General features: G+C 44.3%; 2 protein-coding genes across 7 annotated transcripts in view; both read right to left on the bottom strand.

Moving 5' to 3' along the window:
* Positions 1 to 39: 39 nt before the first annotated feature.
* gsdmeb (gasdermin Eb) lies at positions 40 to 8,592 on the bottom strand. The gene is made up of 9 exons (XM_061818904.1): positions 7,906 to 8,592; positions 6,394 to 6,586; positions 4,617 to 4,788; positions 3,889 to 4,009; positions 3,579 to 3,662; positions 1,883 to 2,010; positions 1,646 to 1,823; positions 439 to 512; positions 40 to 359 (listed from the first exon to the last, which is right to left on the bottom strand). Exons 1-9 carry the CDS (start codon positions 8,111 to 8,113, stop codon positions 132 to 134), a joined length of 1,386 nt encoding a protein of 461 aa, XP_061674888.1. The 5' UTR covers positions 8,114 to 8,592; the 3' UTR covers positions 40 to 131.
* A 333-nt stretch (positions 8,593 to 8,925) lies between these two features.
* osbpl3b (oxysterol binding protein-like 3b) overlaps positions 8,926 to 13,500 on the bottom strand; it is a 34,992-nt gene continuing 30,417 nt past the window's right edge. For all 6 annotated transcript variants that reach the window (XM_061818896.1, XM_061818895.1, XM_061818897.1 and 3 more), the window contains 4 exons: positions 11,600 to 11,741; positions 11,402 to 11,528; positions 9,844 to 9,966; positions 8,926 to 9,656 (listed from right to left, as the gene is read on the bottom strand). In XM_061818896.1, coding sequence (XP_061674880.1) covers positions 9,560 to 9,656; positions 9,844 to 9,966; positions 11,402 to 11,528; positions 11,600 to 11,741 — 489 coding nt within the window. In that variant the 3' untranslated portion in view covers positions 8,926 to 9,559. The remainder of the gene's footprint in view (positions 9,657 to 9,843; positions 9,967 to 11,401; positions 11,529 to 11,599; positions 11,742 to 13,500) is intronic.

Here is a 13,500-nt window from a genome sequence, read left to right as displayed (position 1 = left end):
TTGTGAGAAAATGACTATAGAGCAGCACATTGTCACAGGTAAACAAAAACAATTGCAGCACATGAGGATATAAAAGGTTGCTCCAGCCTTGAGGGAGTTTTTGGATGAAAGCCCGTCGTAAAAATGTGACCTTAAACACGGTGCGCCAGTGAGTGGAGGCCTCTGAGGGCGATACACAAGACCAGCGGGCGGTTTCCTGGTTGCCGCAGTCGGTTTATCCGGACGGCGGCCGCGTCCCTCTCCAGGCTGACGCCGCAGGAGGCGAACAGACGTTCGGCCTTCAGCAAGACGTCCTCCGGCACGGCGGAGAGGTCCGCGCCGCTCGCCGGCGAAGCCCCGCTTCCCGACAAGCCCTGGACCTAGAACAGATGTGACGGAGCAAATGAGGGGGAAAACATTGAGAAACATTTTAGTGTGGTCGAGATTATCTTTACGAACCAGAAGATCCAGGACTTTGAGCGCATCGGGGCTGCTGCAGGCTCTCAGCGCAGCGAGACTTTCGCAACTCAGTTCTTGGAAGAGAAAAATGTTATTGAATAAGGTTTCAAAACATCTTTACGGTTACAAATTGTGACTTCAAAACAGGGTTCGTGTTTTACATTAGGATTTCTAATCAGGTTCAGGGTTTCAAATTATGGGTTAAGAGTTTCATAGTAGACTTTTAATGCAGGGTTAGGGTTTCAAATTAGGGCTTGGAATCAGGGTTAGGGTTTTGAATTAGAGTTTGAAAATGTGGTTTCTGATCGGGGTTGAAAAACAGAGTTTGGGTTTCAAAATAAGGTTTCAAAGCATCTTTACGGTTACAAATTTAGTCTTGAAAACAGTTAACGTTTTGCATTAGGATTTCAAATCAGGTTTAGGGTTTCAAAGTAGAGTTGTAAAACAGGGTTAGGCTTTCAATTTAGGGTTTAAAAATAGTATTAGGGTTGCTTTTTGGGGTTTTATAAACAAGGTTTAGGTTTCAAAACATGATGGTTTGAACAGATTTAGGGTTTCAAAGTATGATTTCAAAACGGGGTTAGGGTTTCAAAGTAGGGTTGGGATTTGGGTTAAGGTTTTGAAAATGTTGTGGTTTCTAATTGGGGTTGAAAAACAGTTTGGGTTTGAAATTATGGGTTGAAAATAAGGTTAACGGTTTCATAGTAGAGTTTTAAAACAGGGTAAGGGTGTCAAATTAAGGTTTCAAAACAGATTTGGGTTTTAAAGTAGGAAGTCTGGAATTGCAAAATAGGTTTTGAAAACACGGTTAGGGTTTCAAAACAGGGTCTGGGTAATTATAAACAGATTTTTTTTTTAGCATCATACCTGTGTTTTGTTATTTTGTATCGAACTCCAAAATCAATTTCCTGGAGTCCTGAATAACATACAGATTGCCCTTGAAAGTTTTTGAATTGACTCTTAAGCGTCAAGCCCTCAGGCCTTGCAAATGAAAAATATATATTTTTTTTAATTCAAACTTATGTTTTGGACAACAACATGCATGACATTATCATTTGGTAGCTTCATCAATTTTGGTTAGTGACCACGATTTCAGTGGGTCAGAGTCCGCGACTCGGGATTCCTTGAGCATGGAAATGAATCTGATGGCTGACTCCTAAATGCCGCCACGACCCAAACGGATCGAGAAAAGTATCGAAACGCTCACCATCCAAGGCGCTGATGACGAGGTGAAGCGCACAGAGGACCGACGCCGAGCGCTCCCCCTGGGCTGCCGACCCGGATTCCGACTCTTCCAGCACATCCAGAACGGGCCGGATCAACCGTTTGTGCGCCTCCGAAACATCGTCCGTATTCGCGCTCTTATCCAGGAGCATCTGGTCCAGCTGCGAGAGACAAAGACGAGCGAGGTCCAAAAAGGGATCGCGGAGTCGCGCCGTCTCACCAGACTCTGAAGAGCACCGAGAGCCGCTCGGTCCTCCGTGACGGCCGCCGTGTTCCGGAGCAGCGAAGACCTGCTGCGGGCGGGGATAGCCGACAGCAGCTGGAAATGAGCGCCGAGGTTCTGCAGCTCTGAAAATGTCGCCGGGAGACATTGAAACGGTCAACTGCCGATTGCTAAGTGCCTCACGGGAGTGAGTTTAAAAAAAAAAAAAAAAAAAATTATGTTGGCTGCGTTATTACTTCTCAAAGTGACGCATCTTGAGTTTTTCCATTCTCTTTTTTACTTATTGGCTCAGCTGGTAAAGTGTTGGCCTCACAGCTCTGAGGACCCGGGTTTGATCCCGGCCCTGCCCGTGCCTGCGTGGCTTTTCTCCGGGCACTCCGGTTTCCTCCCACATCTCAAAATCACGCAGCATTAATTGGACACTCTAAATTGCTTGTAGGTGCGATTGGTCATTTGTTTCCATCTGCCCTGCGATTGGCTGCCGACCAGTTCAGGGTGTAACCCCGCCTCCTGCCCGTTGAAAGCAGGAAATAGGCTCCAGCACTCCCTGCCACCCTTGTGAGGATAAGCGGCAAAGAAAATGGATGGATTCAAACCTCCCGGTTGAAGTTCAAAGTAAACACATTGCAATATGGCCCAGGTGGCCAAGGCCAGAAGAAGAAGTGAAGCAAAAACAAAATTCTTTACATTCTCTGAAATTACGTCAATTTGTTGTTGGTTTTTTTTTTTTTATATATATAGCACAATACTCCGGAGCCCGTAAAGGGACATTGAAAAATGAGTAAGCTTCTCATTACATTGTAATTTTTTTTCAAGGTCCCTTTGGGGCTCTGTACAATACAGTCTTATATATATTTTTTATTACTACGTTTGAAAGCATTTTGTTCAAGAATTGCAACAACTCCATTATGTGACATACCCGCAAGATCTTAAAAGTTCATATCCAGGGTCCAGTTAGATTGTTATGATCCTCCCATTGCACGTAATATGTAATGTATTAAGCGTTCAATCTTACCTCTGCGGTGATTCTACATAAAATTTGTGTTACCTTCTTGAATATCAACAATGAAAAGAAAAAACAACAATTCATTGCTAAGCGTAAACAGATGTTATCCATCCATCCATTTTTTCCTTTGCCGATTATCCTCACGAGGCTCGCAGGGAGTCCCGGAGCCTATCCCGGCTGTCAACGGGCAGGAGGCGGGGTACACCCTGAACTGGTCGCCAGCCAATCGCAGGGCACGTGGAGACAAACAAACGGCCGCACTCACAATCATACCTACAAGCAATTTAGAGGGTCCAATTAATGTTTTTGGGATGTAGGAGGAAACCGGAGTGCCCGGGATAGAAACCGGGTCCTCAGAACTGTGAGGCAAGCGTTTTACCAGCTGCAACACCGTGCTGACTAAACAGATGATATGAATATATAAATATGAATCACGTTTCATTTTTATGAATGAGCCTCGATGTGTGTTGACATATTGTGCGTTCGCATAACACCATTATTATAAGATCTCGTGAGGTACTTGAACATTTTTGGTTACCACGGGAACAGTGGTTTTAAGTATGTCGATAATAGAGGGTCCAAAACCAAATCAATTCCATATCAAAAGTGTTTAGCAATTATTGTGTTTCGGAAAATAGTTGCAAGTCTCGTGCAAAAGCCAAAACGGAAGCGTCGGCAATAACTGACCTCGCGCAAGATGGCCGACGTCGGGGTCGTTTTGGGCGGGACTGTCCACCTCGAAGCCCCCCTTGTCTGACATCAGACACAGCTCTGTGAAAACATGGCATAGCCAGAGCCATTTCAAATACATCGACGTTTTCAGACACCAAAGTTAAGTTCTCATATGCAAAAAGCGGAATTCATATTGTACTACATTAACACAGAAGAAAACACTTTTTTATGACAATTTCCACAATATTCCAAAGTATTGAGATGAACCAGCAGGTAAGAAATGTTATTGTTCCATAATTCTTCGCTTTGAAGAATGCCTTCTCACCATAGCGACCGTCGTGCTTGACCTCAAGGTCAATGAGGGCGTACGCCAGGGTGGTGTTTGTGGGAATCTCCATGGTAACGTTGCTGTCCTTGCTCAGGCTGCCATTGTCTTTCAGGGACACCTGCGCGCGCACACACACACACACACACACACACACACACGTTTAAGTTGGCGGTCGCAGTCCAGGAGGTCAATATTGATTCTGTGTATGTATTTTCTATATGTATATTGCACCGGTGTCAAACTCATGGCCGGGGCGCCAGGTCTGCTCCACCACCGGATTTTATAAGGCCAGTGACAGCAAATCATCAGTCTCAACTTCCATGATTTTTGTGAAAATCTGTACCAAAGTTTCACATTGTCATGTCTCATAAATAACAAGGATATATTTTCAGCATTTTTGTGTCACCAAACGGACGAAAAACCCATTGCGCTTGATTTCCGATCCGAAAACCAGTTTATAAATTTCGCGCGTAAATACGATGACGCGATTACAGATTTTTATGGTTTCCCAGTCATAACTACAACGTGGCCCGCGACAAAAATGAGTTTGACACCCGTCATATGGTGGAACCAAATTCCATTAAAAGCGAGAAACTATTTGACAACACTTGACAGACACGCAACGGTGGGTTTCAAAACCAAGGAGCAAAGTCCAAACATTTATACGGAACGTGTCGTAAAATGTCAAGCAATGAGAGACGTTTGCGATGAGTCGCCCTTTTGACCTTTGGACTCTTTGCCCCGCAGAGGCTGAGCGTCCAAGCGCACTGTTCGGCCTGCTGCAGCTCCTCGATGACGCTGCACGGCTGGCTGGTCGCGATGCGCTCCTTGACCACGCCCAGCGCCTGACGCTTCTTCTTGGTCTGCTGGATCAGAGGGTGGGACATGTCCAGAACCCTGGCGGGGGGGGGGACACGAGGATGAATAGTCAAACAATCGAAACATTGCACGCGCAAATCCCGAGATAAGATTCAGTAACGCGGTGTGTGAAAGTGAAACGTTTCGCCGTAAAAGTTGGAACAATGTAACAAATAAGTTACCGTAATTTCCGGCCAATAAGCCGCGACTTTTTTCCACACGCTGTCAACCCTGCGATTTATGCGGTGATGCCTCTAATTTGTGCAATTTTTTCCCAACGGCCGCAAGGGGGCACTCGAGCGGAAAAGGTAAGAGTGAGGCCGGTGGAATATATGTGCCGAGGAAGTGACTTTTACCGGTCCGGCCCTGTTAGTGCTGCGCTAGCGCGTTACTGCCGTGTTTTTTTTTTCCCAACCGGCCTCGTTAGTGTGGCGCTAGCGTAAGCACGGCGGCGGTGCTACTGTAAGCATGGCGGCACTAGCGTTAAACTCTTTGTGTACCGTCTTTCATTGTAAATATCTCATGTTTCAATGTGGGCACTTGCGGCTTTTACACAGCTGTGGCGTATGTATGTACCACATAGTATTTCCTTTACAAATATACTGGGTGAGGCATAAAAACAGGTGCACTCTGTAGGCTGGGAATTACGGTACTTAAATGATCCGTTGTTCAGTAACAGTTCAAAGCAAACTCTTTGGACAGGCAGTATTACATCAATTTTTTTTTTTTAACTGCAGACATGCGGAATAATAGCTCGGTTTTCCTGATTTCAAACTTTTTTTTCCCATTTCATTTAAAGGATTCCAAAAATTAAAAAAAAAAAAAAACCATCACGATACCGGGCGGCACGGTGGGCTCAGCTGGAAAAGCGTTGACCTCACAGTTCTGAGGTCCCGGGTTCGATCCCGGCCCCGCCTGTGTGGAGTTTGCATGTTCTCCCCGTGCCTGCGTGGGTTCTTGACGGGCACTTCGGTTTCCTCCCAAATTCCAAAAACGTGCAATATTGATTGGATACTCTAAATTGCCCCTAGGTGTGATTGTGAGTGCGGCTGTTTGTCTCAATGTGCCCTGCGATTGGCCAGCGACCAGTTCAGGGTGTACCGCACCTCCTGCCCATTGACAACTGGGATAGGCTCCAGCACTCCCCGCGACTCTTGTGAGGATAAGCGGTTAAGAAAATGGATGGATGGATCGTGATACTGGTAAATCATTACAAAATGTCTCTATGAAAATGATAATTATAGCATATTACAAGACAAGAAATAAGTATATACATTGTTTTAATCATTAACTGATTATTTGAGTTTCTGAATTTTTATTCTGGAAAATATCGGAATCGGCATTGGGCCAAAAAAAAAAAAAAAAAAATCTAGGTCCAGAAAAATCCATAACATCAAATCTGATTATATTTTTTAAATCTGAGTGACAAAAAAAATCTTGGTGTTTAAAAAAAAAATTGAACTTTTTGACAGTATTAATTTGTAATCTTTTATCTCTATTGGTCTCAAATGAATATGTAAACAAAAATATTGTAGATTGGATAAAAATGATTCCTGCTCTGAGGCGACCTTTGACAAACATCATTTTTGATTCTGAAGGTCGACGTCTTCCAATGAAAGCGTGTTCAACTTTCTCAAGGCAAACCTGTTTTTGGAGTCTTGCAGCAGCTTGCGCACGTCCACTTCGTCTTTCTTCAAGCTGCCGAACAACAACTGGAGTTTGGAAGACTCTTTGCCCTCCGCGCTCACGTTGGAATGCAGGAACGCGCCATCCGCCGTCCCCTGGATGTTGTCGCCGTAAGTCCCGACGTATTTGATGAAGTCTGTCTCGATTAAAACTGTCGACGGAGACGCGCGTCATTTAAAGGGGCTTTTTTTTTTTTGGGCTTGAGGACTAGTCAATGACATCATTGTCTAATTAAGACATTACAGCCAATCACAAAAATTGCATAAAAAACTGATTACCGACCGATCCGCCCAAGATGGTCATATCCACTGATCTAAAAAAAAAAAAAGACCTGATGGCTCATTGATCACGAAAACTGAAGTCGCTGAAAGCGGATATCCGCCATGTTGATACTCCCAAAACAACCGTGCCGACCTACGTTAATGGCCAGTTTCGTGGCTCTGAGGAAACATTCCACAGGTAAGTTAGAAAGATTTATTTTGACACTGTTAAACTTTGTTTTTAAAAGTTGTTTTTTTTTATTTTCTGATGATCTTAATTCACTTGAACAAAGTTTTGTTTCCGGTTGTTGTTCACTGTTCACTCTCTGCATCACCTTTATAGGCCGACGGTTTTTCACGAAAAAGTGATGTCAATATTTTCCCAAACTTCATCAGCGGCTAAGCAAGAAAACACATTTTTTTTGGTGAAATTTTGGATGAATTTCATCTTACAGAACTCTGCACATTGAATTTGATTTTCAAATGCAAGGAAACAAGTTGAAATTTTCTATCTGAAATCGGACGTCGCAAAGACAACAAATGAACAACGCGTTTAGCATGTATTTTCCCATATTTCCAGAAATAGATCGAACTGATTGACTTAAAATTGAATGATTTTAGGACAAAAATGCTTAGGGTTTTTTTTTTTGCTATGTTATGATGATAGTGCTTCACAGTGCATTTTGGGAAAAGTTAACATGTCACAGAAATTGGGCGCTAGCTAATATGCAAGGTTTCTTGGTAGTCACAGTGTTATGTCATTTCTTTGCATTTAGCCTTTTTTTTGGCTTATCAAATCGAATTAAAAATCCCTCATGTTACCAGAACTGAAAAGAATGTCAAGCTCACACCACCAGTTTTAATTGTACATGCCAAACTTTTGGAAAAAAAAAAAAAAAAAACCCGCCATAATCCAACGTGCAAACCACGTCCTCCACACCTTTTGGGAGTACCAAGATGGCGGCCAACAGGCTTCGACTAATCGAGACACAGCTAGATGTGTGTGCGCTATACAGTCTTTTTTTTTTTTTTGGGTCAGTGATCTGATCGTGTAAACTCTTAACAAGTTTCACTGATTCTGAAGACGAGCGGCAAATTCGATTAACACGGCAACAAATCTGAAAATAATAATGATAATGGAACATTCACAGAGTCCCGGAAGTGCTGTTGGGAATAAATTCATCCACTTTCAGTGTTTGTGCATGTTTACCTGGCGTGATGGGCTCGTCCCCTGTGAGGATATCGTTGAGGGTGAAGTCCGTGAGTTTGCGTTTGGGCTTCTGCCAGAACCAGAAGCGTTTCTGGCTCAGCACCACGGTGAGCAGCGAGACGCAGTCGTTGAGGCTTCTCATCGGGATCAGCGAACCTCCGCGCTCGTCCACCTCCTCCACGAAGTTCCTAGTGGCCGTGGCGAACATCTCCGCGGAGACGGTTCGGTCGCCCGGACTTCAGCGCGAAAACGGGTTCAGTAAATTGGAAGTGGTCTTAAAAGTCGCGCTTGTCAGCGTCGACAAAGTTGAAGACATTTCCTGGACCGGGACGACGGCTACAAGCTAGCGAGATCGCTAAATTCAACAGCAGTGATTTATCAAGCACGTAAAAGTCCTACAAAACACGACACAAAAGCTACAATAACTTAGCGGGTTCGTTTTCATCAAGCTGTCGTTCGTGGACCAAGCAGTCGAGACCAGTTTTTGGGGAAGAAAGTCACGGAGAAGACGCAAAAACCGTCAAGTCAGCCAGAAGACTCCTCTCACAAAAGAAACGCCAAACCACGCCCACCCCGGAAGCAGACAACAACAACAGCGAAAGTAGCCGGAAGGATTTTAAAATTTAGATAATTTAATACATTATTTTGACTAATTTTCAGATAAAATTCGGATATGACATGCCAGCTAAGGGCTCTGCAATTTAAACTGAAACGAGTTCATTTATTTTTCAAACGTAATTCTTATTTTTCAAGATTACCGTGCTCTTAATTGCAACATTAAAATATATGACATATGTCATATGCCATCTTTACCATGTGTCTTCTTCTTTTCCTTTCGGCTTGTCCCTGTGTAATCCACCAAAAGATGATAGGAACAGATTTGGGGGAAATGTCTGTTTGCGATCATTCTAAAGCACGTTCTAAAGCACACATATTGCAGTTTGACGGCACAACGTGGAAAAATGGCTGATAAAAAAGGAAGAATAAAAGGAAAAAGAGACTTGACCACACACACAGGAGTCCACAAGAGGGAAGCATCGCAGCATTTATTCGAGCCCGACGCAACACAATCACACCACGCAGTTGGGAGCGAAGCCGCATTGGATGAGGTGGACGAACCGATGAGGGTGTTGTGACTTTTGCTACACCTCCTCCATCCCTTTTTGCATCATTCACACAGGAGTAACATATTTAGTACTGTGATTGATTGATTGAAAGCAACCTGCAGTACAGATCTGGTTCATCTTCAGAGCACCGTATATTCTATACATTTTGAATCCATCTAAAAAGAATAAAAAAACAACGACGGTACCACCGATAAGGCATCGGGCATGTGCGGAATAAATATGGGATGTAAATGTTAATCGACGGCATAACAAGGCTACTTTTATCTCTGAGGTAGAGATTGTCTAAAGTACAGGATGAGGTGCCACTCGTTACTTGTAATGAGGTCCAAATACATCGTCGGATGTTTTATAATGAGGCGGAGCGCTCGGCCTTCTCACATGTTCTCCAAATTGGACTCGTTGCACATTAATCAACATTCTCAGGGTGCATAACATAATTTACACAACTTTTTTTTTTTTAAAAAAAAAAGCATTTTTCGTTAAGGCAATAACAACACAGAAGAAGGTCTGCGCCGAAATCCCGGCGGTCACCACAACGTCGGGAAATCGGCGTGGGCAAAGCCGAGGTCGCGCCTCAACTCCCAGTAAGTGTTGTTGCTCACCCAAGTGTCATCTTTTAATTTCCTAAACATTATTGAAGAAAGGAAAAAAAAAAAAAAAATCAACCATTGTCATCTTTGTAAAGGAAGAAAGTTTGATCCAGCGGTCGGAAAATTGTGCGGGTATTCCTGGTGGACTGCGAGAGGCCATGAAGCCATTTAAGAGCGCACGATGGTCTTATTCAAGTCCGCCATCGAGAGATAAAGATTACCTGAAGAATTTGGGCTGATGTGCGTCGTTGCTCTCCTCGAGGAGACGCCTTCTTTCCCTCTGCAGCTGTTCAATCCGTTGCTTCTGCTCCTCGGCGGCCTCCAGCTTGCCCTCCTCCAGCAGTCTGCGCGCCAAAAACATTAGCATGTTAGCTTATCTATCTATCTATCTATCTATCTATCTATCTATCTATCTATCTATCTATCTATCTATCTATCTATCTATCTATCTATCTATCTATCCCCAAAATGTTTGCAAGTGGTTCATCCCCTCAAAACAGAAAAAGAATTTTGGGGCTGCAAAAATATATACAAAGTATTAAAAAAAAATAATAATGAAAAAAATAATAATACAAAAAAAAATATATATATATATATAAACAAATAATGGGTGTCAACTAGAAGAAGAATTGTATTAATATAAAATATTTTGTATTTTTTTAAATATATCCAAAGTATAAAAGGAATCCAAAAACATATCCATCCATTTTCTATGCCGGTTATCCTCACAAGTGTCACGGGGAGTGCTGGAGCCTATTCCAGTTGTCAACAGGCAGGAGGCCAGGTACACCTAAAACTGGTTGCAATCCAATTGCAGGGCACATAGAGACAAACAGCCAGACTCACAATCACACCTTGAGGCAATTTAGAGTGTCTAATTAATGTTGCATGTTTTGGAGATGTGGGGAGAAACCGGAGGGCACGGAGGAAACCCAGGCAGGCACGAAAAGAACATGCAAACTCCACACAGGCGGGGCCGGGATTTGAACCCCAGTCCTCCACCCGTGTTTCGTCCGGCATTGGTCCTCCTGAGTACGCTACATACTGTCATACTGTCAGGGAGTCTGTTGTTAGTCAGAATTGATCCGCATATCATCTAAAAATGGCTGGAAACGATAGGGTAATATTGCCCCGGTCACTTCACTCGATTGTGCGATGTTCTCTTGTTCGAAAGAGCTTCCGTGTCAGAAGGGCCGTCGGAAAAACCCCAAAATCTCTGTTGTTCCTCTCCCGTAGCAAGTGCCACTACGTGTTTTCAATGGCGAATGTCCCAGAGTGACGTCTGCTGATGATGTAACAGGCAATATGGCCGCCACTGGGATGTCGAGTGAAACTTCCACAACTTTGTGCATGGATGACACGCTCTCCACTCATATTTATTTTTTTCATATAGACAATGAAGTGAATAATATCACATGTAATTTTCATAGCCATATCTATTTTCCAACGTTTTTAGGGATCTCAGTGGCACTACTGCGCCGTCTCACCGGATGAAGCGCCAGCGTTATTTTAGTCCGACCTACATTTTGACAACGCACTTGTAAAACTTACAATCGGGGCCTAAAATTAACACAAAAGACGCGCCGAGTGCGGTTGCCGTTCGAATCCTTCCCATTGTCGCGCCTGTCACGCACATTTGATCCGCACTGCGTTCAGTAACTGAGAAATATTCCCCAGTGAGTCAGCGTCAAAGGCTTAAATTTCCAACATTTTTGGAAAAGAGGAAGGCAGAATAATAAGGCAACGAGAAGGCCAAGTTTTGTGTTTTTTGCCTCTCACCTTTGATCCAGGCGCAGTCTGGTGTCGGTGGGGGGCAGCAGCGCTTTTAGGGAAGCGTCCAGCTCGTTCAGTTCGATGGCAAACTTGGTGAAACCGTAGTACTGCTCGTGGTCTAGCGGCATGGCGTCTGTGGACACGTACGAATATTCAACAGGCGTGCGTTTTGGCGACGACGGCTCAACGGAAGCGTTTCCCTACTCGCTCTCCAGACGCACGTGGCCGAGGGGGGGTCCCCGCAGTAAACGGCTTGGTGCCACTTCCCGTAGAGCCGGCGGACCACGTTCCCCTTCTGGTCCGTGATGGTTCCTTCCACCTCGTTGGCGCTTGAGTTCCATCTGGCCTGTGACAAAGAAGAAAATCCGTCACAGCGAGGGACGCGATTTTTCAACAGTTGATCGCATTCTGTCATCCAGGTCGTCGTGGCGACGCCCTCCTTGGCTCTTTATCGTGGCTCCGGCTCGCGGCGTCTGCTGCGGATCGATAAATCAGCTTTCTTCCTGGACTCAGCTACCTTCCGGGGGACCTTTTCAAATCAGACGCGCTGAGGCAATTAACCTTCTCGGCTCAGCTCAGCCAAGCCTTTCATACATCAAAGGTCCCAAACATCATCCGGGCTTCTTCTATGTTGCATGCGGGTGAAGAACAGCAAACCGTCAGCAAAGGTCATTGAGCAAAAAGACCCACTACAGAACCAAATTATTGTAAAATTTAGAATAAGCACTTTAGGTCTGAACACTCTGGATCTGGAAACGTGTCAACGAAAACATTGTACGGATGATGGACATTTTTTTTTTTTTTTTACCCCATGAAATTGTACACTATTCTTTTTATTTTGTAGCAATTCCTTCCGATGGAGCAATTTCAGTTCATCTATGTGGATATCACATTTTCAGATATTTTTTTCTTCAGTTGCCACGTCAATCTAACCTGCCCGAGGCCTTCAAAATCAGTCATGCTAGCTGATATGACTTCAACTACCGTAATTCCCAGCCTACAGAGCGAACCTGGTTACAAGCCTCACTGAGTACATTTGTAAAGGGAATACCATTTGGTACATACGAGATACGCCACAGCTGTGTAAAAGCTGCAAGACGCGCTAGCCGCGCAAACGCTAGTGCTAACGCCGCGCTCGCGTTAAACTCTTTCTGTGTACCGTCTTTCTTTGTAAATATCTCATGCTTCAATGTGGGGACTTGCGGCTTTTACACAGCTGGGGCGCATGCATGTACCAAATGGTATTGCTAGTGCTAACGCTAGCGCCGCACTAAAGCTAGCGCTAATGATAGTGCCGTGCTAATGCTAACAGGGCCGGTTAAAATAAAACTTACTGGTGAATATCACTGACACACCGGTAACACAGCAGCAACACGCTAGCACAGCACTCAAAGGGCCGGTAAAAGCTAGCGCTAACAATAGTGCCGCACTAATGCTAACCAGGCCAGTTAAAATAAAACTTACTGGTAAATACCACTGACACACCAGTAAAACAACAGCAACACGCTAACGCAGCACTAATAGGGCCGGTAAAACCTAGCGCTAACCACAGTGTCACGCTAATGCTAACATGGTCGGTTAAAATAAAACTTACTGGTAAATACCACTGACACGCCAGTAACCCAGCAGCAACAGGCAAGCGCAGCACTAACAGGGCCGGTAAAACTCACTTCCTCGGCACATATATTCCACCGGTCTAATTCTTACCTTTTTCCGCCCGAGTGCCCCCTTGCGGCCGTTACAAAAAAATGCACAAATTAGTCGCATCACCGCATAAACCGCAGGGTTGAAAGCGTGTGAAAAAAGTCGCGGCTTGTAGGCCGGAAGTTACGTTATACAAGCAATGGGATTGGAAATTTACATCAAAGCGCTCCTGCTAGCTAGTGCACAATTATGACCGCATTTTTCTTTCCTCTGATTGGTTGGCTAGGGAAAGTCATTTCAGACTAGCAAAATACGTCTGTATCGACTTGCACATGTGAATACATTTTTTTCGCTTCGTGTTAGTATTAAAGTATTTCGTGGCCCGAATGCACGGCCCGCCACCCGCTGTCAGAAAAATTAATTCGATGTTAGAGCTGACACAGCAGGATTGCAGGAAAAAA

Source organism: Syngnathoides biaculeatus, chromosome 5 (assembly GCF_019802595.1).
Source record: "Syngnathoides biaculeatus isolate LvHL_M chromosome 5, ASM1980259v1, whole genome shotgun sequence".
Classification (NCBI taxonomy): domain Eukaryota; kingdom Metazoa; phylum Chordata; class Actinopteri; order Syngnathiformes; family Syngnathidae; genus Syngnathoides; species Syngnathoides biaculeatus.
Note: the sequence above shows the minus strand (reverse complement) of the source record. Positions and strands in the feature narration are given on the sequence as shown.